At 44.7% G+C, this 23,188-nt stretch overlaps 1 protein-coding gene across 1 annotated transcript in view; it reads left to right on the forward strand.

Moving 5' to 3' along the window:
* HEMK1 (HemK methyltransferase 1, mitochondrial release factors N(5)-glutamine) overlaps positions 1–23,188 on the forward strand; it is a 42,896-nt gene that overhangs the window by 18,787 nt on the left and 921 nt on the right. Inside the window, exons 5-10 of the mRNA XM_082214626.1 lie at positions 7,788–7,949; positions 8,452–8,516; positions 14,301–14,350; positions 16,290–16,395; positions 16,861–16,956; positions 22,927–23,040. Coding sequence (XP_082070752.1) covers positions 7,788–7,949; positions 8,452–8,516; positions 14,301–14,350; positions 16,290–16,395; positions 16,861–16,956; positions 22,927–23,040 — 593 coding nt within the window. The remainder of the gene's footprint in view (positions 1–7,787; positions 7,950–8,451; positions 8,517–14,300; positions 14,351–16,289; positions 16,396–16,860; positions 16,957–22,926; positions 23,041–23,188) is intronic.

A 23,188-nucleotide genomic window follows, 5' to 3' on the forward strand; every position in this document is an offset into this window, starting at 1 on the left:
GGTTTGTTAAATCCTCTAATTCTGCTAGAATAGGGTTAGTTGGTGCTTTAATTATCGCTGTTGTTTCCTCAGTATTCCTTTGGAGCAGCAATTTCTTCAGAGGCACTAATTGAGGCCTCTCCGGATTAACTGGAGCTATAGCAGAATCAGCCAGAGGGGCTGGTTGATTTCTGGAAAGGTTTAACCTTGAGAGTGATGTTATTCTTAGCTCAAGAGTTAGTCAACTAGCAGGCTTTTGACTGTCTGATAATAAAGGCACAGCGTCCAAGTCTGCAAACACCCTTCTGATTGAAATGTGAAATCTACTTAAAAAGTCACACATTTTAGGAAGCAGCAGGGGAATGGCATGGCTATGAAATTTGAGAAGCAGTCTTATTACATTTGGATGGCTCGGCAATTTTTCTATTGTTTTTATGTCCAAAGAACCTATGTTTAATCGCAGTAGTTCAGATAAGGAGGAGCAAACTCTTGGTCTGGTAATCCAGCGCCCTTTGTTCTCCCAATTATTTCGGATGATCAAAGCTATCTGATCCAACTGCAAACACCTTCTAGTGGGATGTGGGCCATTGGTCTTATTCCAGGGACAGAATTTAATCTGAGCTTCTTGGGTGCTCTTCCTTGAAGGATTCAAGGGCTCCAGCCTGCTTGGTTGAGCATTCTCAGCATTCTTCCCCTGGGGCTTGGGGAACCGCACCAGGCTCTCCTCCTTCTGACCCCTCGCCACACGATCCCCAGTGCTCTCCAACTTCCAGAAGATCAACATCAGAGACCTTCCAGTGAGTAGTCTTTGCTCTCTAATCAAGCTTAGCAATTCTTCATTAAATAACTCCTCTGTTGCTTCAGGCAGTTTAGGTAGCTTTTGAGATGTTACTTGGGCGGTGGGATGGGCTGCTGCTTGAGCTGCTTGGGTTACTTTGATCTTTGAGAGCTTTCCTATAGGTCTGTTTTCTTAAACCTTTTGATCTAGGGCCTTTTGGCTGCTTGGGGGGATCTTCCCAGACCCTGTCTAACTGCTGAGAATTTGAACTATCTAGGAACTGTTCATCACGCTATGGAGATTACCCCCCCCCCCGCCTTTGCTCTTCTGACCTTGATCCTAGCCCTTCAGTAGCCTCTTGTGTGTTGTTTTGGGAGTTATCCAGTCCGAGAAGTCAGTCAGACTTAGTTGTTTAGATTTGGATCTGGTCAAGCGGCTTGGCACGGTAAGCACTTTCTGCCGCAGCAGCTGCTTTTTCTTGGGCATCAGGGCAAGGTCAAGACCCCCGGAACAATCCAAAACAATCCTCGTTTCTTACGATTTGTTCAGTTTCCGAGCTGGGGGAGAGGGTGTCACTCCTCAGCTGCCTCAAAGGATTTGTGTATACGATTTGAATCTATGAGCTAAATAAACTTTGCTGTTTATATTTCTAGGATTTTCTGCAGCACATGCTATCCAACTGTCTTCTGTTTACGGGTTTTTGTTAAGCCACCAGAGGGCAGTCATGTTTTAAGCTGTCAAACAGAGCTTACCTTCACAAATCTCCTTTCTTGTAACTTGAATCCATTGGTCCAGTTCCTACCTTCCGAAGCAGGAGAAAACAACTGCTCTTCCTTGCTCTGTATCTTGTGTGCAAACTGAAGGAAGTTTTCTGTAGGGATTGCCAGGATAAGAGGTGACTCTGTGTCCTGCAATGCCTTCTTCTATCAGCAAGTGTTTATGCTGGAGATGACATTGGAACCAGAGCACTATGATGGCATACAGTGACTTAGTTCACACATCACATGTTTAAACCATAGTTTTAAACCCACCCTGGTTTAATCTGAAGAAGCAGCATGTTAGTTCACACTGCCAAAAACTATCCATGGCTGCTGTCCACAACTGTTATGTGCTACCTCTGCTGTTGCAGGCAATACGCCTCTGAATGCCAGTTGCTGAGAATGGGAAGAGCGCGGTTGCACTCAGGTTGTACTTGTATGCGTCACATAGGCAGCTGGTGAGAACATGGTGCTGGAGTAGATGGGCCATTAGCCTGGTCCAGATGGACTCTTCTTACGTTCTTAATATGGGATAGACTGCCCTGCTTTTTCACTTGAAAAAGGCAACCAAAATGATCAATTAATGGAGAATAGTCATTACGGCTGCCCTGCCTTCATGGTCAGACACAGGCCACACTTCTCAGTACCAGTGGCTAGAGATTCACAAGTGTGGGGGATGCTGTTACACTTGGGTGTGGCTTGCAAGCTCTCATGGAGCATCTGGCTGCTGTGGGAACAGGATGCTGAGGGCCTTTGGCCTGATCCAGTAGGGCTTTTCTTACATCTCTACTAGAACCCTGGGATCATCTAATGTAGCTGAATGTTGGAAAATTTAGAGCAGATGAAATGAAGGACTTCTTTGCGCAGCACTGTTGCACTTAAAAGGGCCCCGGCACGCAGTCTCCCACTAAGCAATACTCAGAGGAAACCCATTAAAACTCAACAGATATGGGTACCTTAAGTCTGTTGATTTCAGTGGGTCTTCTCTGAGTACGACTTTATCTGGATACAACCCAAATGCCTTCTCCTCACATGAAAGAAATTCATAGGTTCCCCCCCCCCAAATAACTTCTCCATGAATTTAAAAGGCTATCCACTTCCAGAGATCAGTATTCTGCCATTAATAGCAGGCACCAGCAGTAGTGCTGAATTGGCTCTGTCAGTGACCGTGGAGGCTTGTCCATTAGGGCAAACAGGGAACTGATCCGCCAACCTCAATTGCCCCCACCTACCTGCTTTCTTACAGCCAGTCCAGGGGGTGGCACTGGCTCTCAGCTTCCTCCTCTTTAGTCCTAGGGTTGCCTTTGTATAACTCATCAGAGATCCAAACTAGTATTAGTTGGCATGGTCGGTCGTAGCCTCTGCCTCTCTGTGCCATTGGCTCTGGCTCCACCTACCCTTAGCCTCCCTGATTTCTGCCCTGCCATTCCCAATGGGCACCAGCCACCACGGGGCAATGTGCCCACACTGCCCCAACCTTGCTGCTGCCGCTTGCCATCCCAGTAGGCAGTGGTGCCAGCTCCATGGCTCTTCCCCATCAACCATTCCTTCCTGTGTATAGCTATGACTTGGGAACTGTTAGCAGTTTTCATTCCTGTAGTCCTGTTTTGGACCTGTCCTATTTCTGTGTCAAACCCGTTCTACACCATTACATACTATGGAACTAATTCATTTCATTGTTTTCTGGCCAAACTATTTTACTTCTGGTGTTTGCAGGGAGGTAACATCCCTTTCACCACGCTATGCATGATTTTATGCATCTCTCATGTTCCTCCTTAACTACTTTTCTGAGCTAAAATGTTCCAAACATTTGTGGGCCTTTTCTCATGGGGGAATTCTTACAGCAGTGAAGGTCCTTGCTAATGCAACTATTCTTTCTTAGTAAAGATTGCATGGCTATTCTGTCACTTCTTGTTTCTTACAATGGTGTCTTAAGAGTTTAGGATGTTAGCTTTGCATCATAACATCCTGTACATCCTAGAGAACCGAGAGACTTCCTTTTTTCTTCTTACCTTTTACCCAGCCAAAAGACAGCTAGGAGATATTGATTTTGTGTGTGACAGCTGCCTCCCTCCCCCCCCCCAATAACTGGACAGGAGGAATGCCTTGGTATTTCCGGGAAGCAAATTGGAATATGGAGAAACTGTTTAGTATTCCTTCAGATGAATGAAATGAAACCATACCAGAGCTCATGCTATATTGACCCCCTGAGCAGCAGAGTTAAGGGGCATGATGAAATAAGTTTGCATTATCTCATTGAACTGTACTTTGTCAATAAATTAGTCAGGGAAAATAATGTTTTCCTGTACAGTGGTACCTTGGGTTTAGTACTTAATTCGTTCCGGAGGTCCATTCTTAACCTGAAATTGTTCTTAATCTGAAGCTCCACTTTAGCTAATGGGGCCTCCCACTGCCGCCGTGCTGTCGGAGCATGATTTCTATTCTCATCCTGAAGCAAAGTTCTTAACCCGAGGTACTATTTCTGGGTTAGCAGAGTCTGTAACCTGAAGCATATGTAACCCGAGGTACCACTGTATGTTGTCATACAGTGCCAACATACTACTTGCAAAAATTTCAGAATGCTTTACTGGGTTGTTTCTAAATAATTTCTGACCCAGTCAAGCCTTTGCAAGTTGTTGACACGACATCTGGAGACACACAGATTGTATGTTCAGGTGAGGTGATCTTCCCTTACAAAACTCCCAGAATTAACTTTCTGGGGAAATGTTTTCCAGATTAGAAACTTGTACTTCCAGGAATGTATCTTCTAGTGAAGGCATCCACAAAGTTCATGGAACTAAGAGAGTCTGCTCCAGCCCTCTTGCCTTCAGCATTGTTCCTATATTCTACTTTGAATATTCATATGCCAGTGTTCTACTAAAAGCAGGTTGCACAGCGGTGCGCACACATACATGTTTACCACAACTAAAAATTTAAAATTGTAGACATGTTTGTATAAGGCAGTAAAATATTTTGTGCATCAGCACAATAATCAACAAAATATCAACATAATCATCACCTGCTATTGTAATGGCCTACTAAACCCTTAACTATACAAGAATAGACAAACACAGATCTTATAGCAGCATCCTGCCCCATTCCTCTTACAGCATTTTATGCTGTTGTTTTTCTTGATCATCGTTCAAAGCAAATGAAAACCAAGTAGTCCTCTTTTTTTGGTTTCTCTCTCTCCCCTGCCCTTCCCTCAATGTCTCTCCCAATGATAGTTCAATATATACCAGAGCAAAGCTGTTGAAAAAGCTGGTGCTGCTGTTTTCAAGGCCGGAAGGGAGGGAGGAAGGGAGGTTTCATTTTGAAATGCTTTTGCTCAGCCTCCAGTTCTAGGAAAGAGGTACTAAAATCCTCAAACTGCTTTTCGTAACCTGTGCCAGTGACTCAGACTGGCAGGGTGTCTAGCATGTGGGATGTGCTCATAGTGAATGACTAGTAGGTAGTCCTCTTAAGCAGTTACGTGCATTGTGATATTCCCATAGGTCGAGCCTGTTACCACCACGCTGATGACTCATCTATCCAGTTGCTGCGGGGTATACATGAAACTAGGTCAGATGCCTCTTCAGTGTTTTAGCATGCCATGTGGAAAAGGCTGCAGACAACATGGAAGAAACGGTGACCAATGTGCTACTGATTCCTCTAACCTCATAATTTTATCCTCTGTAGCTCTGATCCTCTGTAGCTGCATCATTAGGGCTATGTCCAGACCACTGCTCTTAATTTCTCCATTTTTCCTTTCGCTGTTCTGGTTCTAATCTTTGAACATTTTGCCCTACGCTAGCTCCTTGTTCTCCTGGGATTACCAGCATAGTTTTATTTGTAGTAGTAGTAGTATTTCTTGATAAATGCTGCATCTCTGACACTGTTCCATTTGCACCCTAGTATAAATACAATGCAGTCTGCATATATATATATAATATATATATATAGGAGGGGAGCCTTTAATGGAGATAGTGAGAGTAACCAGTTTCTGAGATAATGATGCAGCAAGATTTAGCTTTTCCTAGAAGAAATTATAATTCAGAATTACTAATATGCCAGGGTGCATAGATGTAGTGGTTCAAATTCAAGATGGTGGGGGGGGGCTCTAAGAAAGGTAGGACATAGTCATTGTGGCTGGTAGCTGTTGATAGCCTTGTGCCCCATGAATTTCAAAGCCATCACTGCCTCCTATGGGAATGAGTTCCATAGTTTAACAATGTGCCATGCGAAGTAGTTTCTTTGATATGTCCTGAATTCCTCCGACATTCAGCTTCACAAGTTCTAGAGTCCTGTCTGCAGTGTGAATCAATGTTCGGCGCAATGTGAATCAAAATACCCTGCATGCTGAATGGGTAATCCAGTTAAACCCACTCTCTTATATACCCATTAATTAATGGCATTCACCGGTCCATTGGTTAAGGATGAAACTAGACGTGGTGATGGCAGGCCTGGCTTTATGTCGAGCACATATAAGCCAACCAAAGAGCCTACTGATGAGGAAAGCCTCTGGGAGGACCAACTATGGGAGGTTTAAGACATGGGTAGGGCTAGTGTGGAAGATCTAGCAGTCTTCTTTCCCCCTGTGCTCCTTTTTCTCCCACCCTTTTTTTTTAACTGGGCACAGATCCAGGGTTGCATGGATCTGCCTCTGTTTATATGGAATTTTGATCCTTAAAGCAGTAAGCTAACAAGGAAAAGGGCGGAAGCAGGGCCCTTCTTTATGCAACTGTTATATAAACATCACCGTGAATATAAGCTCGTTGTTTGTATGCTCATGTTATACGTCTCAGCATTCCATCCTGGTGCTTGAAATTTTTCCTGAAGTGCTGAGGCCTTTGTATGTACAACACACATTGCTGCAAAGTACCAGAAAGCCAGCACGCTCAAGGGTGCTTTTGCTGACAAAGCTTTCTAAGTATGGGTACAAACTTCACCTGCAAATTCGTGGAAGTGCCCCTTTTATGACCGCTGCCGGCAGCACAATTCCCATCATCTTAGTTGAAAAAGAGAGAGCAAAACAAATGAAAGTAGAGAGTACTAGAGACCTGTGTTTCCTAAGTTTCTGTGTAATCTCCAGCCTTCTTGTGGGAGCTCTAAGAATATTCTGTGCGTGAGCATAGGCTGCTTGTGAAGGGGGGGGGGGGAGGTGGAAACTCTCCTACACCAAAAATACTAATCCTTTTCTTTTCATCACTACAGCTTTGCATTTGTGAGAATGTAGCCCAGGATGAGTTTCTTGTTGCATACTGTCATCTGTTCCCCTCTCACCTTACTTTGTACATAATCCATTATTCTCACTTTTAGATTAGGAAAATTAATTTAATTCTGGAATGCATATGAACATGGCCTCAGGCATTGAGGGCCTCCTAAAACAGGCTTCACCAACCTTGTGCCCTCCATATGTTTTGGACAAGGTAGGGCTGATGGGAGCTATAGTCCTAGAGCATTCATAGAATTGAACAACCTGCAGGCTGAGTCCTATGCTGAGCATCATCCCTCCCTTTTCCCCATGTCAGTGTGAATATCTCTAGTCACCCACTCCCCACGGGTAATTGATTTGCAGCAAACCCCGAAGGACTCCTCTGCCCCAATTTCTACATTTCATTACCAGTTTTCAACATCCTAATAGTTCCCACAGCAACCAGCCATGCTGCAAACACGTGGGAGAAAACTGGAAGAGACAGATGGGATTCCTTCTAGGCTTCTGTAGCCTCAGATGTACTATTATGACCCACTTTCTGGTTGCTCAATTTCCAGAGGAGGAGGTATGCAAATACACAGGTGTAACAGGCAAACAGGCGTCTCTCCTGGGGAAATCTTTTTGGTCTAAAGCCACTCAGGTGAAGAAAGCTGCCCTTCTGAAAAGTCTCCATTCCACACTAATGCAGGCATTAATGTACACACACAAAATACAAACAATAACTCAACATTATTAAAGCCCTATCATTTTTTTTGCCTTTGCACTTTGGGGCATTTGCGTTGTTCTTACAGGCTTTGTTTCTGCATGGTGAAGGGGTTTTGTACAGGTTTTCACTGCATACAAAACTATTGTGCTAATGTTATTAAGGGTTCCTAGGCATCCTTTTTAAAGAAATAAATGAGGACCCTTTTCACAGCACTTGGCTTTATAATATATAATATATTGTGTTCAGCACATGCCTCAACACACCAGCTAATTCTACAGTATCATACAGAAAGCTCTGCATTCAGACAGTAAACTGAGAAATTAGGGTCAGACTTCTGTGGACTCATCACAGAACCTGCTTCTTACCTGCTAGGAACTGGCCTCCCTTATTGTGGATGAAGAGTGCAGGAAGCGATCGACCTCAGCAAACTGCAAGCATCCCCAGCTGTCTGCAGAGAACAGTGGGCTTGTGATCCTGGAGGTTGGCTGTGGCTCAGGGGCGATTGCTCTGAGTCTCCTGAAGAAGCTGCCTCATGTGAGTGAAATTTTCATTTATGACAGTAATGTTGAGAGACCTACCCCTGCCCTGCTTCACTAGGAAACAAGGGATGGAAAGACGAGCCACTGCTTCCAAAAGTTTGCCACCTGAGGTCTAAAAGTCAAGAACAAACATCATATTCATTTATTTATTTTTTGCTCCAGCAGCCTCGTACCTGGCATGGCTCAGGAATTCCCAGGGTGGTTTAACAATCATTCCCTCTTCGCAGGCAACTCTTGGAACTGTAGCTCTGTGAGGGGAATAGGGGATCTCCTACCAGCTTTCAGCATGCCTAACAAACTACATAAGGCATATAAAAGTAGTATGAAACTGCTTTGAATATATAGTGCAGATGGGGGCTTAGAAAGAGCTCTGTTCCAAAGCATTACAGTGGCCTTGCTCATCTCAGTTGCTCCAAAGGGCATTTTTTTCCCACCAGCTGTGCCCAAGAAATTATTTCATGTTTGCTTCTGTTGTGCTTGTTCCCTTTCTTTCTTAGAGCAGAGTCATTGCCACAGATAAATCACAAGCTGCTGTGAATCTCGCCAAGGAAAATGCAGCAAGGTAAGAGCACTGTAAGGACGCAGGTGGCACTGTGGGTAAAACCTCAGTGCCTAGGACTTGCTGATCGCAAGGCCGGCGGTTCGAATCCCCGCGGCGGGGTGAGCTCCCATCGTTCGGTCCCAGCTGCTGCCCACCTAGCAGTTCGAAAGCACCCCTAAGTGCAAGTAGATAAATAGGTACTGCTTTATAGCGGGAAGGTAAACGGCGTTTCCGTGTGCGGCGCTGGTGCTGGCTCGCCAGATGCAGCTTCGTCACGCTGGCCACGTGACCTGAAAGTGTCTCTGGACAGTGCTGGCTCCCGGCCTCTTAAGCGAGATGAGCGCGCAACCCTAGAGTCGGACCCGACTGGCCCATACGGGCAGGGGTACCTTTACCTTTAAGAGCACGTACCCTATATATACTAATAGCCAACATTTTCTATTTCTTTACCAATGTGTCTGACATATGGTCAGTTTTACTGGTGCTCTGTTCCTAATTTCAGGCTGTTTAATCAAAGCATCTGGGTTGTATAAAAAAATATTTTTAATGGTCAGGATTTAAAACCGTGGGATGCAGCGTAAACAACTCTGCAGTAACTCTCCAAGCGCTATTGCACTTGTATATTAGAAAGCATTACTAAATCACCTATCATACAACCTATAATTACTGGAGAAACTCGATCAGATTTTTTTAAAAAATAAGACAAGATTAAGATCTTGGCTGTGAGAACCTGCTCCCTGACTGACTCCAGCTACAAAAGCTGAGGCAGCTGAACAGACTCTTGGGTCGGGGTATAGCTTAGTGGATTTTGCTGCTGTTGGTGTTGCCCCAATTGTTTACAATGTTTTAAATTGTTTTTAACTGCTTTTTAACTTTTTAATTTGGGGGTTTCATTATTTTTAAAATAAGGGAGTAAGACATTCCTAGGAAGAGAAGAGCTGGGAATAACAGGGGCGACCCCAATCACAGTAATTCAGGGTAGGAGGGCAGGCCAGGTAAAGGGCAAATACCACAGGCAGTTAGTGGCTGTACCCTGTGCCAGCTCCTCCTCCAATCTGACAGGTTGCGGTTGTCCTATCAGTCAGCCCTTGACTCTGTGGCTGCTGTTGATGAATGCCAGGGGTGCTCTGAGTAAGATCTCTCTCATCCATGGTCTGATAATGGATGAGGAGGCTGATCTGGTCTGTATCACTGAGACCTGGGTGAGTGAGCAGGATGGAGTTGGTCCCACGCAGCTGTGCCCACCTGGGTACTCAAGCATCAGGGCAGACTTGAGGGACAGGGAGGGCAAGTTGCTGTCATCTATAGAGATCCCATCTCTCTTTCTCCAGGCTCTCTGTCCAGTTTGGGGAAACTAGAATTGAGTTCCTGGCATTGGGCAGTCAGGACAGATTAGGGAGTCTGCTAGTTTACCACCATTGCCCAGGAGTTTCCTTGCCTGAGCTGACAGAACTGGTCTTGGAAGCGGTGTTGAGGACTCCCAAGACCGCTGGTTTTGGAGGACTTCAACATTTGTGCCAAGGCAACTGGCTCAGGACATCATTGCTGCCATGATTATCGTGGAGCTGTCCCAACATGTCATCGGACCAACACATAAGGCAAGCCACACTCTGGACCTTATTCTCTCAACTGAGCAGAAAAAAGGTGATTTGAAAGTGAATGATATTGACATCAGCCCCTTCTCACGGTCAGATTACTTTCTGTTGAGATTTAGGCTTTCAGCACCTTTCCCCCTCTACAGAGGGGGAAATTAACGCGTGAGAAAGGGCCTCAGATGATGAACGTAGAATCTGGCATGGTTTATACAGGGAGAGGCGCCCTTAAGGCCCTTCTTTTTGTATTTCCTCCACAAGAGTTCCAGACGGTGGCAACACATGAACAGGCCTTTTCTGCAGTGGCTCCCCTCTTGTGGAATGCTCTCCCCAGGGAGGCTCACCCGGTACCATCATTACATATCTTTAGGTGCCAGGCAAAAACATTTCTCTATAACCAGGCCTTTGGCTGATTAACATTCTACAAATCTGATTTGGGAGATTTGTGGGAGGAGGTGGGTTATTGGTTTTTTTTGTTTTATTATGTATTTTGTGTTCTCATTTTGTATTTTTATGTTGTGAACCACCATGTGATCTTCGGATGAAGAGCAGTATACAAATTTAAATTCTTATTCTTATTAATACATTGTTTAATTTTACCCAGGTTTTTAAATATAAACAAGTTTTACAGTATAAGGCATGGGCTCGCTCTATCATCATGATCAAGTTAAATTAATTACTACATATCACCTGTTGGTTATGTGACAGAGTGAAGAAAGGAACAATAAACATATGCCTTCTTTTTTATTTCATAAGAGTTACCCTTTCTTAATTATGGCTTTGTTCTCTTCTGACAGCTAGAGACTTTACTTTATTCCCCTTCCTGTAGCACCCAGACCCATTTGGGATGTTTACACAGTAATTCAGAGATTGTGTTGTAATATCAGTAGATAACAATGGGTGCAACACAGTAGAGCTATCTCATAGGAGGAGTATTTTGATACCTGTGAATTTCTGATTAACAAGCATGACTACTTTTCTGCTGTGCTGGTGGGGGTGGGGGGAGAGGAATCCATTCAGAATGGCAGCAGAGTTGGGGAAAAGTTGAACCAACTAACATGTGAGCAGGAGACAGTTGCATTAGTTTAGTTTAAGATCATGAAAATTGCAGCTTGCAGGTGGAACCTCCGATATTCTGAGTTAGACTGCTGGGCCTCTTTTAGGCCACCACATTCTGCTCCAATTATTGCTGAGCTAGTCACAAGCATTTTTGCCCTCTGCAAAGGTGCCCTTCCCACTTTGGCTATTATTTGCAAGCCTTCACAAAAGAAAATTCAAGGGATCAGATCAGGGGTGAGTGGTTGGAGAAGAGCACAGCCCCTCTGCTTCAGTAATGGAGACAGCTTTCTCTCTCATCCTTGAGATTGAATATGCCCAGCTAGGCATGTCACAGCTATTGGTGCAAGTCTTGGGGGCCTGTCAGCTCCTCACCACCATCTATTCATTTGCCCTCTATCTCTGACCCAGTCTGCACAATTTCCTAGAGCAGTGGTAGGGAGCCAGTGGCATTCGAGATGTTTTGGGGCTCTTATCTGCCCCAGACAGGGCAAGTGGAGGGTTCTGCTCCATCGCTTCCCTACTTGCATGCTTGAAGAGGGCAATTAGACAGGTGACCGGGCAGGTAGGAACAGAACCACTGTAGTCCAGTGCCGCCAAACTGCATCCCACACAGTTGATCTAGGAAGAGACCATATTCAATGATATCAAAAGCTGCTGAGTGATCAAGTAAGAGTAACAGGGTTGCACTTCCCCTGCCACTTTCCCGATACAGGTCATCCATCAGGGTGACCAAGACTGATTCAGTCCCGAAACCAGGCCTAAACCAAGACTGAAGTGGATCCAAATAACCAGTGTCATCCAGGAGCACTTGCAGTAGTAGAGAGGCCTGCAGCCTGTTGATGAGTTAATTATCAGAAGGGACTCTTATCCTACTGTAGATTATCCCTCTATTTCTTGAAAAGATATGCCCTCTGCAAATAGTTTTGCTAACCAAGACTATTAGTAATATTTGGTGGAGTAAATGAGTCCTAAAGGACTCCAGATTTGTTTGCATAGTCTTGGAATGGTGTTTTCAGATTCTGAGTCATTTTTGTTCATTGAACTGGTAAATCAGGCCAACCCAGAAATGAGTTGAAAAAGAGTCACCCATCCTGGTTCTCTGTTTACTCTACTTTCACTTTGGGAGTAGATACGAGCTGCCTGTAGCAGAGCAGAGCCACCTGTTTCCCACACATGGCTTTTTTCTTACAGGCTGCTGGTGAAAGAGGCACCAGCCACAGGATTTTCAGACTTCTAGATGTTATGTCAGGTGAACTATCTCCCGATCTGCTAGTGCTGGAGAATCTGATAAGGAGATGCAAGTAGGAAGCAAACATGGAGCTTTGCAAATTCACCTTTTCATTTTTACATTTTAATCTTGAGAGGCTGTCAAGGCCTGTCCCCCTGCAGCGGTTTTCCACAAGGCCACCATATTAAGCCACGTTATCTTCCCATCTAAGCCAGTTGTGCGCTTGCTACACCTTTTAAGCGGCATGTTATAATGTTAGTGCTCCCCTGTGGGCAAATCTTGGGTAAGACCCATTCTCTGCTAATGAGTCCCACGCCCATATCTTCCAAAGGCATGTGATTGCAAACTGGTGGATTTTCTTTTCTTTTTAGGGGGCCCTTTATTCCTAGTCAGGATTTGCCATGTGCTTATGATCCCTGTACTGAGAAACTTGGCCAGAGCCATGGGACTTGGCATCCCTTTCTTCCCTAAATTCCTAAATTCCACCACCGACTGTTGTTGCTTACCCACGTAAGGACTTGTCAAGCAACTGTTCTCTCAGCTTCCACTTACGTAATAACAATTCTGCAGAATGTTATACAGCTGCAAAATTTCATTTTGTTTGATCACATTTCTGTTTTACCTATCTTCAATGACAGCAGTGGGGAAACCTTTCTGTGGCTAAATTTGGCTGGCAGGGGTCCTAATTTGGCCTGTGAGGCCATTTCCTCAACCCATGGCCACCTTCTCCACAACTGCTGCTATGCCCCACTATAAACAATATATACAATATATACAAACCCCACTAAAGCAATGTTGCAGACACATGGTGGTGTTGAACATATCACAGCAGCAGCCAGGGTGTGCCGATTTCTGCTTTCTAACATCATAATATACCGCCAGCTAAACTTAGTGATTTAGCGGTATATTATGATGTTGGAAAGGAGATGGGGAGGAAGAAGGTACCGCATTTTTTGCCCTATAGGACGCACCGGCCCATAGGACGCACCTAGATTGGGGGGGAATAAAGGGGAAATTATTTTTTCCCCCAGGCATGGGGCTGGGGAGGGGGAAGTCTGAGCTTCCCCCACCCCAGCCCCCAGAACAGGCAGCTCTCCGCAAGCCGTTGGAGGCCAGTGCGAAGTCGCGCTGGGTTCCCACAGCTTGCGGAGAGCTGCGCAAAGCCTGCTCTGGGAGCATGCGGGGCTGGGGGCGGGGAAAGCCCGAGCTTCCCCCTCCCCCAGAACGGGTCCCAGAGTGATCCCGAAGCTGCACGCAGCTTAGTGATCGCTCTGGGAGCTTGCGGGGCTGGGGGCGGGGGAAGCCCGCCGCCAGCCACCAAACCATGTCGGGAGACAGCAGGATGGCGCGCTGCGCCTCCCTGCTGTCCCCCGAGCTTGCGGGGCTGGTGGCAGGGAGAAGAGAGCTTCTCCCCGCCGCCAGCCTCCAAACCAGGTCGGGGGACAGCAGAATGGCGGCATTCCACCTCCCCGCTGTCCCCCGAGCTTGTGGGGCTCGCTCTCCAGGCTTCAGCGAAAGCCTGCATTCGCCCCATAGGATGCACACACATTCCCCCTTCATTTTTGGAGGGGGAAAAGTGCGTCCTATAGGGCGGAAAATACGGTAATTGCCAGCCACGGAGACTGATCGTCTTTAGTTTTCTAATGACTTCCTACAGAGGAGGACTGCAGTGAGGAGTGCAAAATTCCTTGCTTAATCAAAGTTTTGCATAATTGATGCTTACACTAATAACATCTCTCTTTTTCTTTTGAGCTTGTGCCAAACAGAACCATAATAATTACTTCACAGTTTCCAGACTGAAAAACTGTGCTGTTGATTGTTGCAATGGTTTTCTTCATTAGATTGGATGTGATGGGTTTTAATGCCATTTTCAATTGTTACATTAAAAGATGATCTGTATCTCATGTATGATCTCTTCTCTAAAAGGTTACATCTGCAGGACAGGGTAAAGATCCTTCACCATGATGTGTCTTCAAGTAAGTTTCATATATGCAGTTGCTCATGTTAATTGGTACCAGGGGAAGGTCAAAGACAAGAGCCATTGTGTATTAAAATGCAGGAGTGCTAATTCTCACATGTCAGAAGTGACCTGCAGAACACAGTTGCCAATCGCCATTTCTGTACATTCAACACTGTATTAGTATGTGGTACCCAAAATGCATCAATAATTTGCCCAGTTACCTCCATCATATTTTGTATTCTGCTTTTTATTCCTTTTAGTGCTCTCTGTTTTCAATTATTTTATTGATTTATTGCTTTTTTAAAATGTGTCATGAGCTTTCGTAAAAAAAAAATAGCCCTATACTGTATATTATTATTTTCAGTTGAAGAATGAGTTAAATGTGTTGAGCTGAGGCCTTATATGGCAGCACAGTACTTGCAAAATGTGGCTGGCTGATTTTTGTAAACAATTTGAATGCTGAGGTAAGCAAACCTGGCTGCACTTCAGTAACCTTTTTCCTCCCATGAAGAAAAAGTCCCTTTTTCAAATATGTCACTTTAAATGTCTTCACAAAATTCTGAAGCGGCCATTTTGCCAGATTTTTAAAACTTAACAGGTACAAGTCCCTGTCAGGGAAAAAGGCAGGATGTGAATAGACATAAAAATAACCAGAATTTGGCTTTTGAGAACTGTAGGGCATTGGCATTCATGATGCTGGGAAACACTTTGTGTTATAAGGCTGCCATTATATAACCATTGACATGTTTCAGCACCCAGTATAGTGCTATGAAACCTGTGGTGCTATAGCTCCCTTAAGGTATTATTTATTCCAAAATTGCCACAGCTTCATATGTTGTTCTTTATAATCCGGCCAGGTACAGCAGCAGCCCATGCGGGGAGCAGAGTGGCAGCAGTGCCCTCCCAGTGGCTAGGAATAGAGGGGCAAGGCAGTGAGGTCAGGGAGTTCCAAGTTGGTGGTAGAGACCTCTGCAAGGCTTCCACCAACCTGTAGCTTCCCCCAAACTTGCCACCATCATGCCCAGTCCTGACAAGCAGGACACACTTACTGCTGCTTTTCACACCACTGTTTTAACAGTATACAGTTCCCTTGAACATTGTTTTGCAGTTTATAAGTTTGGAAGGGTTTTCTAATTTGTTTTTTTATTGGGCGGGGGGACCGTGGTGTCATTTAGATGATCAGTGTAGGCCTTATAAGCTGCTGTTTAGTCTCTGGACCAAGTACTTCTCCTTCATCTTCTCTTTGTCAGAGGAGGGAAAGAGTGCTTGACACCCTTGATTTATGAACCATGGTTTATGAAGGCTGGATTACACATGTGATCCAGACCAACCTGCTAGTTATTCTGGCAGGTCGGGAGGGATAAACAAATACAATTTTGCAAGTTACCTTTGAGCCTGTTATTATACGTAAAGTTTGTTTTGCTTTGCTTTTGTTTTTTGGTAAAGCTTTTTATAATTTTTATTTCATTCTATAATGTACAATTATAAGAGCAGACAAAAATTAAATGGTGAAAAACAAAATTATAAAATAGGCACATAGAATGAGTAGTTGCACATGATTTAAAAACAACAGAGCCCAAGTTAGGACTGTCAACTCTAGTTCCAGATTTGCCAGGCTTGTCTTGAAAATGATGGTTCTGCTATATATGTCATAAAGGAATGCCAAACCATATAAAAAGTGTCTGGGGATTCTAGTCCTTGCTGAAATCTCAAATTATATGTGATTTTCTCCTTTATAGCTATATTCCAGAGTGAGCAGTACCAAGCATCCAGTGCAAGTTTTTTGGCTGTTTTCCACTGAGTTGCAATTTGTGTTGCTAAGATCATATATAAGATCAATTCTTTTGACAATATGTATACATTGGTTGCATCAGAAATATTCAGTAGCATTAATTTGGGTGATATTTATCATTTCTGTCAACCTAACATTTGTTTTTATCCTTTCTTCAATGTAGGTTCCTGGGAATGCCTACTGCCCTGGGGTTTGATAGATATTATAATCAGTAATCCACCATACATTTTCCATGAAGACATGACTCTGTTGGCGGCAGAAATGCTCAGGTAGCCAGAAACCTCTCCCCTCTTTGTTCCTCACTACATTTCTGCCCCCCCCCCTTTGCTCTTTGGTGAGGACTGCTGGCATTCTAAAGGCCAGTCTAGGTATGATGTGGGGAGATCTTTGAGTTCAAAGGGGCTCTCGCCATTTTTTGAAGAGATGGTAGCAGCTGCTGGACCCCTTCCCCATCTCCCTGGCATGGTTCTGAGGTGTCATGACCTTTTCCATTTCCCTGGAAAGAATGGGCCATAGCTGAGTGATAGAGCGCGTGATTTTTATGCAGGAGGTTCCAGAATCAATCCCTGACAACTCCAGGTAGGGCCAGAAAAAATATTGCCTGAATGAAACCTTGGAGAACTGCCACTGCCTGTCAGTAGCAAACATGTATTTCAGGTGGCCTTGTTTGTTTTGCTGCTGTGTGTAAAGCTAGGTAATGCTTTGGGTTTTTAGACCTTGTCTTTGGTTTCTAGATATGAGGATCTTGGTGCCCTGGATGGAGGAAAGGATGGGATGAGTGTAATAAAACAGATTCTGAAATTGGCTTCATACATCCTCAAGGATGGCAGGTAAGTTCTGGCTAATGCTGGCTGCTTCTTTTCCAACAATAAGGGAGCTTCGTTGCAGGGAACTGGGAATAAGACTTCCTAAGGGACACCATCTGCCACCACAGCTAAAATAATTTGGAGGAAGAGAATGACAGGAGTGTGCAAATGAGAGCAGTTTCCGTCTTTCCCAGTTCTCTTCCTTGTCTCAGGTTCATAGATTGGGGATTCAGAAAAACTCCACAACTGAGGTGAGAAGTCCTCCCTTGTTACCTATTCCCCTTGCTTAAAAATCACACAGTGACCAGGGCAGAAGAGAGGGGAGGCAGACAGACTGCTATGTCAGCCTGGAGCGGGAGCAGCAGTCAGGTCCAGATCAGGCCTGGTGTCATCCCATGACAGCAGCTAGGCTGGCTCATCCCTGCACCTAGAAAGTGTCATTTAGGGGGTTTCTTCTGTTGCCACCAGTGCAGATCTTGTCAGGAGCGCTTTGGCATGCCCACATGTTTGGTGGGTGGGAGGGAGAGCTAGGCCCAGCATTCACTCCACAGACAGTGGGTGGTAGAGGCCAGCAGGGGTGAAACAGGGGCACCCCCACTCAATCCAAGCCCTAGCCCAGCACCTTTAAAGTACACCTCCAAATTTGCATTTTGGTGTGGAAATACCACGGGACTCCCTTTTACTGATACGAGGAGGAATTAAACCCGATGTGGGGGTCTACCGCCCCCCGCCTAAACATTCGACCATCCTACCTGTGTCATTAATTCGTTGGTTATTTTCAACAAACCATAAAGATATCGGCACCTTATATCTATTATTTGGCACCTGAGCTGGTATGGAGAGAGAGAGAGAGAGAGAGACAGAGAGATGGAGTTACAAAAAGATAATTTAAAAAATAGTTGAAGGAATCACTGGAGTTGAGGAAGTTATATTAGGTGGCACTTGGGAAATGATCCTAAGATATTATATTGCGATGATTTGGGGAAGTTCATTTGGGAACTTAAAGGCCAGCAGCCAGCTGCATCTCAAAATACCCTGCTGTGGCTGAGATGTTCCAATTTGCGGCTCTGTACTTTTAAGAACACACCCATCCACCAGAAAACGTAGCTTTGCTGGTGAAGATCTCCATTAAGATAGATTGGGAGGAGAGAAACCACAGTACATGTAATAAACAAGTGTGAGAAAGATCTCTTTAAAGTTTGCTTCATTAGCCAGATTATTACAAGTCCAGTTTGAACTCAATCCTAGGAAACAACCCACAGCTTCCTTTCGCAACTACGATGTTTCAGCGGATTTCAAAACACTTGAAGAAAACCCCACAAATCACAAATAATTGAAAATGTCAAATAATATTTCTGGGTAGTGGTTGTGGAAAACTTGGACACCTCTCTGGAGGCTGAGAGTTCTCTCAGTGCCTCCAGTTACTTTTACTGTACCAGATCAGGGAGAATTGGGGTATGGCAGTCAGCTCTGTGCTTTCTCAGTGGAGCACAGCTACTACAGTGGTACCTCGGGTTACAGACGCTTCAGGTTACAGACTCCGCTAACCCAGAAATAGTACCTTGGGTTAAGAACTTTGCTTCAGGATGAGAACAGAAATCGTGTGGTGGCAGCAGGAGGCCCCATTAGCTAAAGTGGTACCTCAGGTTAAGAACAGTTTCAGGTTAAGAACAGACCTCCAGAACAAATTAAGTTCTTAACCTGAGGTACCACTGTACAAAGGATGGTTAGTGGAACAGCCACCAGTGGAAGCGAATTGAACAATACATGTAGAGATCTGATCTGCGGTAAACAGCAGCAATGCCAGGGCTGTCCCTACCATTATGTAAGTGTGACGCACTTGCCTCAGACAAATGCTAGGAGGTGGGGAGCAGTGGCAGCTCCCCTGGCTGTTTTCCTGCTGGGAGAGGGAAACTGTGTGTGCCCCCTTAACTAGCCTAAAGCCCTTAGTGGCAGTGTCCAATCCTCCTTTAACTACACTCCTGGCACCTTACAGGTCAAAAGTGTCATCAGGCAGTACCAGTTGCATCAGCAGTGGTGGGCGAGGTAGCATTTCTCAGCCAGCCAGCCCTTTGCCTTCGCAGCACTATAGGAAGTAATACCCCAGAGGCCTCTGCATCACTTCCCTGTGCTATCTTGCCCTTTAGTGCTGGAAAGTGGAGGGGTAGCTTAGAAATCTCCTGCAACTCCCAGGTGCATGGCACCTAGGCTGTGCTTCTCAGTGCAGGGTTCCTGAGAGTCATGTCCCTTCTGAGCTGGGCCCTGCCTTGGCCTTCCAGTCCTAGCACTAGATGAAGAACGGTGCCGAGAGAGGAAAACTCAGTACAAAAGCAAAAAAGGGGGAAATAATCCTTGACCACATAGCACTGAAACAAGAAGTCGGGAACTATTTAAATACCAATTTTACACAATAGGAACATACATAGAAAGCTGCCTTATGCTGAGTCAGACAGTTGATCCATCTAGCTCAGTGTTTTCTACACTGACTGGCAAAAGTTTTCTGGGGTTTCAGCCAAAATTGTCAATTCTGGGGATTGAACCTGGGGCCGTCTGAATGCAAAGCAGTTGCTCTGAGCTACCATCCTTCTCATCACTATTACAGTAACTAGGTCTCATTGGATTGTTGTGTAACATGCACTTTATTATTGTGTTAGGAAGGGCTTTCATTTTATTTTATGCATTCTAAATTAATTTACTTTTTGCATGCTGCATCTAATATGTGTTTGCTGTTCCTGATGAATATACTGTACTTTGGGTAAACTGGGCACTACATTGTTCTGATCAAAGTCAACTTTGTTCTGGACCTCCTTCCCTGCTGTCCCTGTCTGAGCTTAAGGGAAAGGCTGCTTTATTGGCTCAGAGTACTCTAACCGAAGGGATGTGGGTGGCGCTGTAGGTTAAACCACAGAGCCTAGGACTTGCCGATCAAAAGGTCAGCGGTTCAAATCCCCGTGATGGGGTGAGCTCCTGTTGCTCGGTCCCTGCTCCTGCCAAGCTAGCAGTTCGAAAGCACATCAAAGTGCAAGTAGATAAATAGGTACCACTCCAGCGGGAAGGTAAACGGCGTTTCCGTGCACTGCTCTGGTTTGCCAGAAGCGGCTTAGTCTTGCTGGCCACATGATCCAGAAGCTGTACACCAGCTCCCTTGGCCAGTAAAGCAAGATGAGCGCCGCAACCCCAGAGTCGTCCGCGACTGGACCTAATGGTCAGGGGTCCCTTTACCTTTTACTCTAACCAAAGGGGAGGGTTAGCAGTGATGTAATCGTGGCAGTGACTGTATTGAAGAAGTTGATCATCTCTGGGCATAGAGAATTCCTCAACCAGCAGACTTCAATAATGAACTAACCAAAAAGAGAGAAAAGTGTTTAAAGTCTTTTAGAACTTAGTATTTTTATTTTGTTTAATAATAAACAAAGTTTGTTAAGCCTAGACGGATAATTGGAAGGTGGTTAAATATTTTCCAGCAGTTTCTTGGGATGGGGAGGGAGAGAGCTGGGGAGGCAGTGTTTTTCCCGGAGCATGAGAAAGTAAAAACTGGTAGCACGTATATTGCTACATTCTTGTGGGTTTTAAAAAGGCACTGGTGATTTAACAGCCAAAGAAAAGCAACTTGAAATCCCTCCTGCAAAGTTGGAGCACAAATCTTGCCATCTCATACTCCAGGGTTTATAATATCATTTTTCATTGTTAACCTCAAAGCATAACCAGTGTTTCATAGAATCTGTGGAGTTTTTGCTTTATTTTAGTTATTTATTAACTCCCCCCTCAAAAAAGGTGGCGGAGGAATTGAAGGAAAAACATTTTGAAGGTCACACATGCCCATTTTGGGCCTGGTTGATTCAGAGGGAATGTTCCGTGTGGGAAAGCTCTGAAAGCACTCACTGCCTGGGTTTGGCTCATTCTCCATCAGTTTATTATTTAGCCTGCAAAACTGCCATTGGCTGTGTTCAAGCTGAGAATCATTAGGGATGGGTTTGGGTATAGTCATTAAGATGTCTATCAGGGTGCACTAGAAACTTAGATTGTAAGATTCCTAGTCCAGTAGCAGAAAATAATTAGTTCTGGTGACAGGTGTGGAATCCTGAATCTCTAAATAGAAAATGTCCTCTGGGAACCAAACTACATATGTTAACTGCAGCCGTGCATTTCATGTATTTGGGTTAGTTCTTGTTAAACAGCAACCACAGCAGAGGTGGAATGCGAATCTGGACCCTTGGTGTAAGAGGAAAGGTTTGTAGTGCCTTGTCCTTTCACTGTCCTGAGGAAAATCCTATTATTTCCCCGAAGCGCTTGTTTTTTCTTGGAGAAATTCTCTCCTGGTTGGTTTGTTTCTTAAAAACAAAAAACCCTCTTCCATTCCACTGCAGTCCCAATCCTGAATGCCTTCCCAACCACAACTGCTAATTAACAACAGCAGAAGGACGCATTAAATGCAATAATACACAGATAAAATACTGTGTGTTCTAGCCCTTGTTGCACTCAAGGACAGATTAATGCTTAATGCTCAGCATGAACAAATAACTGATTTGGCAGATAAGGAGGGGATTATGATTGTTAGGCATGTATGAATGATGCCCCCAGGATTCTTTCATAATACTAGAACTCAGGTGATTCCATGACAATGAGTGGCAGTAGGTTCACGGCTAATGAAAGAAAATCTTTTTCACAATATGCATACCGTAGAGCAGCCATGTACAACACGTCGATCGTGAGCCCGCGGTCGACTGTCGGGTTGTCTCTGGTCAGTCGTGGGGCCTTTCTCTGCAACTCAGATGCAGCAGCAACCGCTGCCGCTGCCAGTCTCCACAGTGATGCAACCCTGAGCAGCACAGAGGGAGGCATGAGGCACTATCGGGATCCCCATCAGCTGCGAGACTCCCGTTGACAGGAGAGAGAAAGAGAAGCTGACTCCTCAGATCCATGCAAACTAATATAAAAATATAGTTTGACTTTTCTCACTTGTTTAGTTACTTCTCCATCTAGTAACTATTTGGATCTGTCATAATGATATCCAAACATAACTTCTGTATCTGTGAACTAAAGATTATTTATTTATTTGTTTCATAAACTGACATGACTACGGAGGGTGGTAGATCACTGCTAGTTTTTGATACTTGTTGGTAGATTGCAGGCAACTTGAGGTTGGACGTGTCTGCCGTAGAGGATTAATTGCAACCAGAGATTCTGGTAGCCTCCAACTTGGGGGAGGGCAGGCAGTTCCACCAGCAGTGCTTTTTTGGGTGGAAAAAAGAATGTGCTTCAGGCTAGCACAGAGTGTTACATGCCCACCCAAAAGTACTGAATATCAGCCATAGCTGCTGGATATCGTTTTAAGTGCTTAGGGCAAAAGCAGACACTGTCTTTCTCCATCTTGTTTTGCTTGCTCTTAGCCCCTGTTCGGAGATAGTGTGTTGAACTTAATATACCATTGGTCAGATTCAGCACTAGCAGTTCTTAGGTTCATAGAATTCTATTTTCTTGTCCCAAGTAACAGGTTTTTACCCCCTGCTCCACCAAAAGAATCCATCTGCTACTGCTTGCGCCACCATTCCTTCAACACCATTGATTGCTTCAGTTTAAAGGAGTCATAGAATTCTTTCTCAATCACTATTGAATTATCTGCTGTCAAGAAGTGAGTATTCAGATGAGGAGCCTGCGTCAATTGGACTAGTCTGTATGGGACTTTATGAACCACCGTATGGTAGCTTGAGGCTCCCAACTATCATGACCTAATTGAACTGGGCGTGTGATTGCATCACGATTCACCCAGCTCTTAATTTAATCCATGCTCAACTTGCAGCCTCAAAGCTGCCAAAAACATTTGGAAGCTCAGTGTATTTGAGCAATTGCACAAATCACTTCAGTGTGTGCTTAAAACGCTGTGCAGATCCACTAAACCCGCATTCTCAACATGCCAATTTGATCATGTGAAGTGCCCTGTCTGTTAGGAAGTTTTGATCAAGTTGGCTCATTCTCTTGCTTCTCTGCTTTCAGGAGTGTGTTTCTAGAAGTTGACCCCAGGCACCCAGAGATGGTGGAGAACTGGCTGTGCAGTCACCCCGACTTGCTTCTCTTTGTGTCTGCCACCCATAATGACTTTTGTGGAAAGTAAGAGCTTGTTTTACATTCATTCTTGTTCTACTGTCTACTAGAGTAGTTTCACAAAAGCGTAATGAGCACTGGCAAATGTTGCCCCCTGCTTGGAATGCTGTGAGTCTCAGTGGAAAGATGCTCCAGTTCAGGGGTAGGCAACCTA

Source organism: Podarcis vaucheri (genome assembly GCF_965113315.1).
Source record: "Podarcis vaucheri genome assembly, chromosome: 2".
Taxonomy (NCBI): domain Eukaryota; kingdom Metazoa; phylum Chordata; class Lepidosauria; order Squamata; family Lacertidae; genus Podarcis; species Podarcis vaucheri.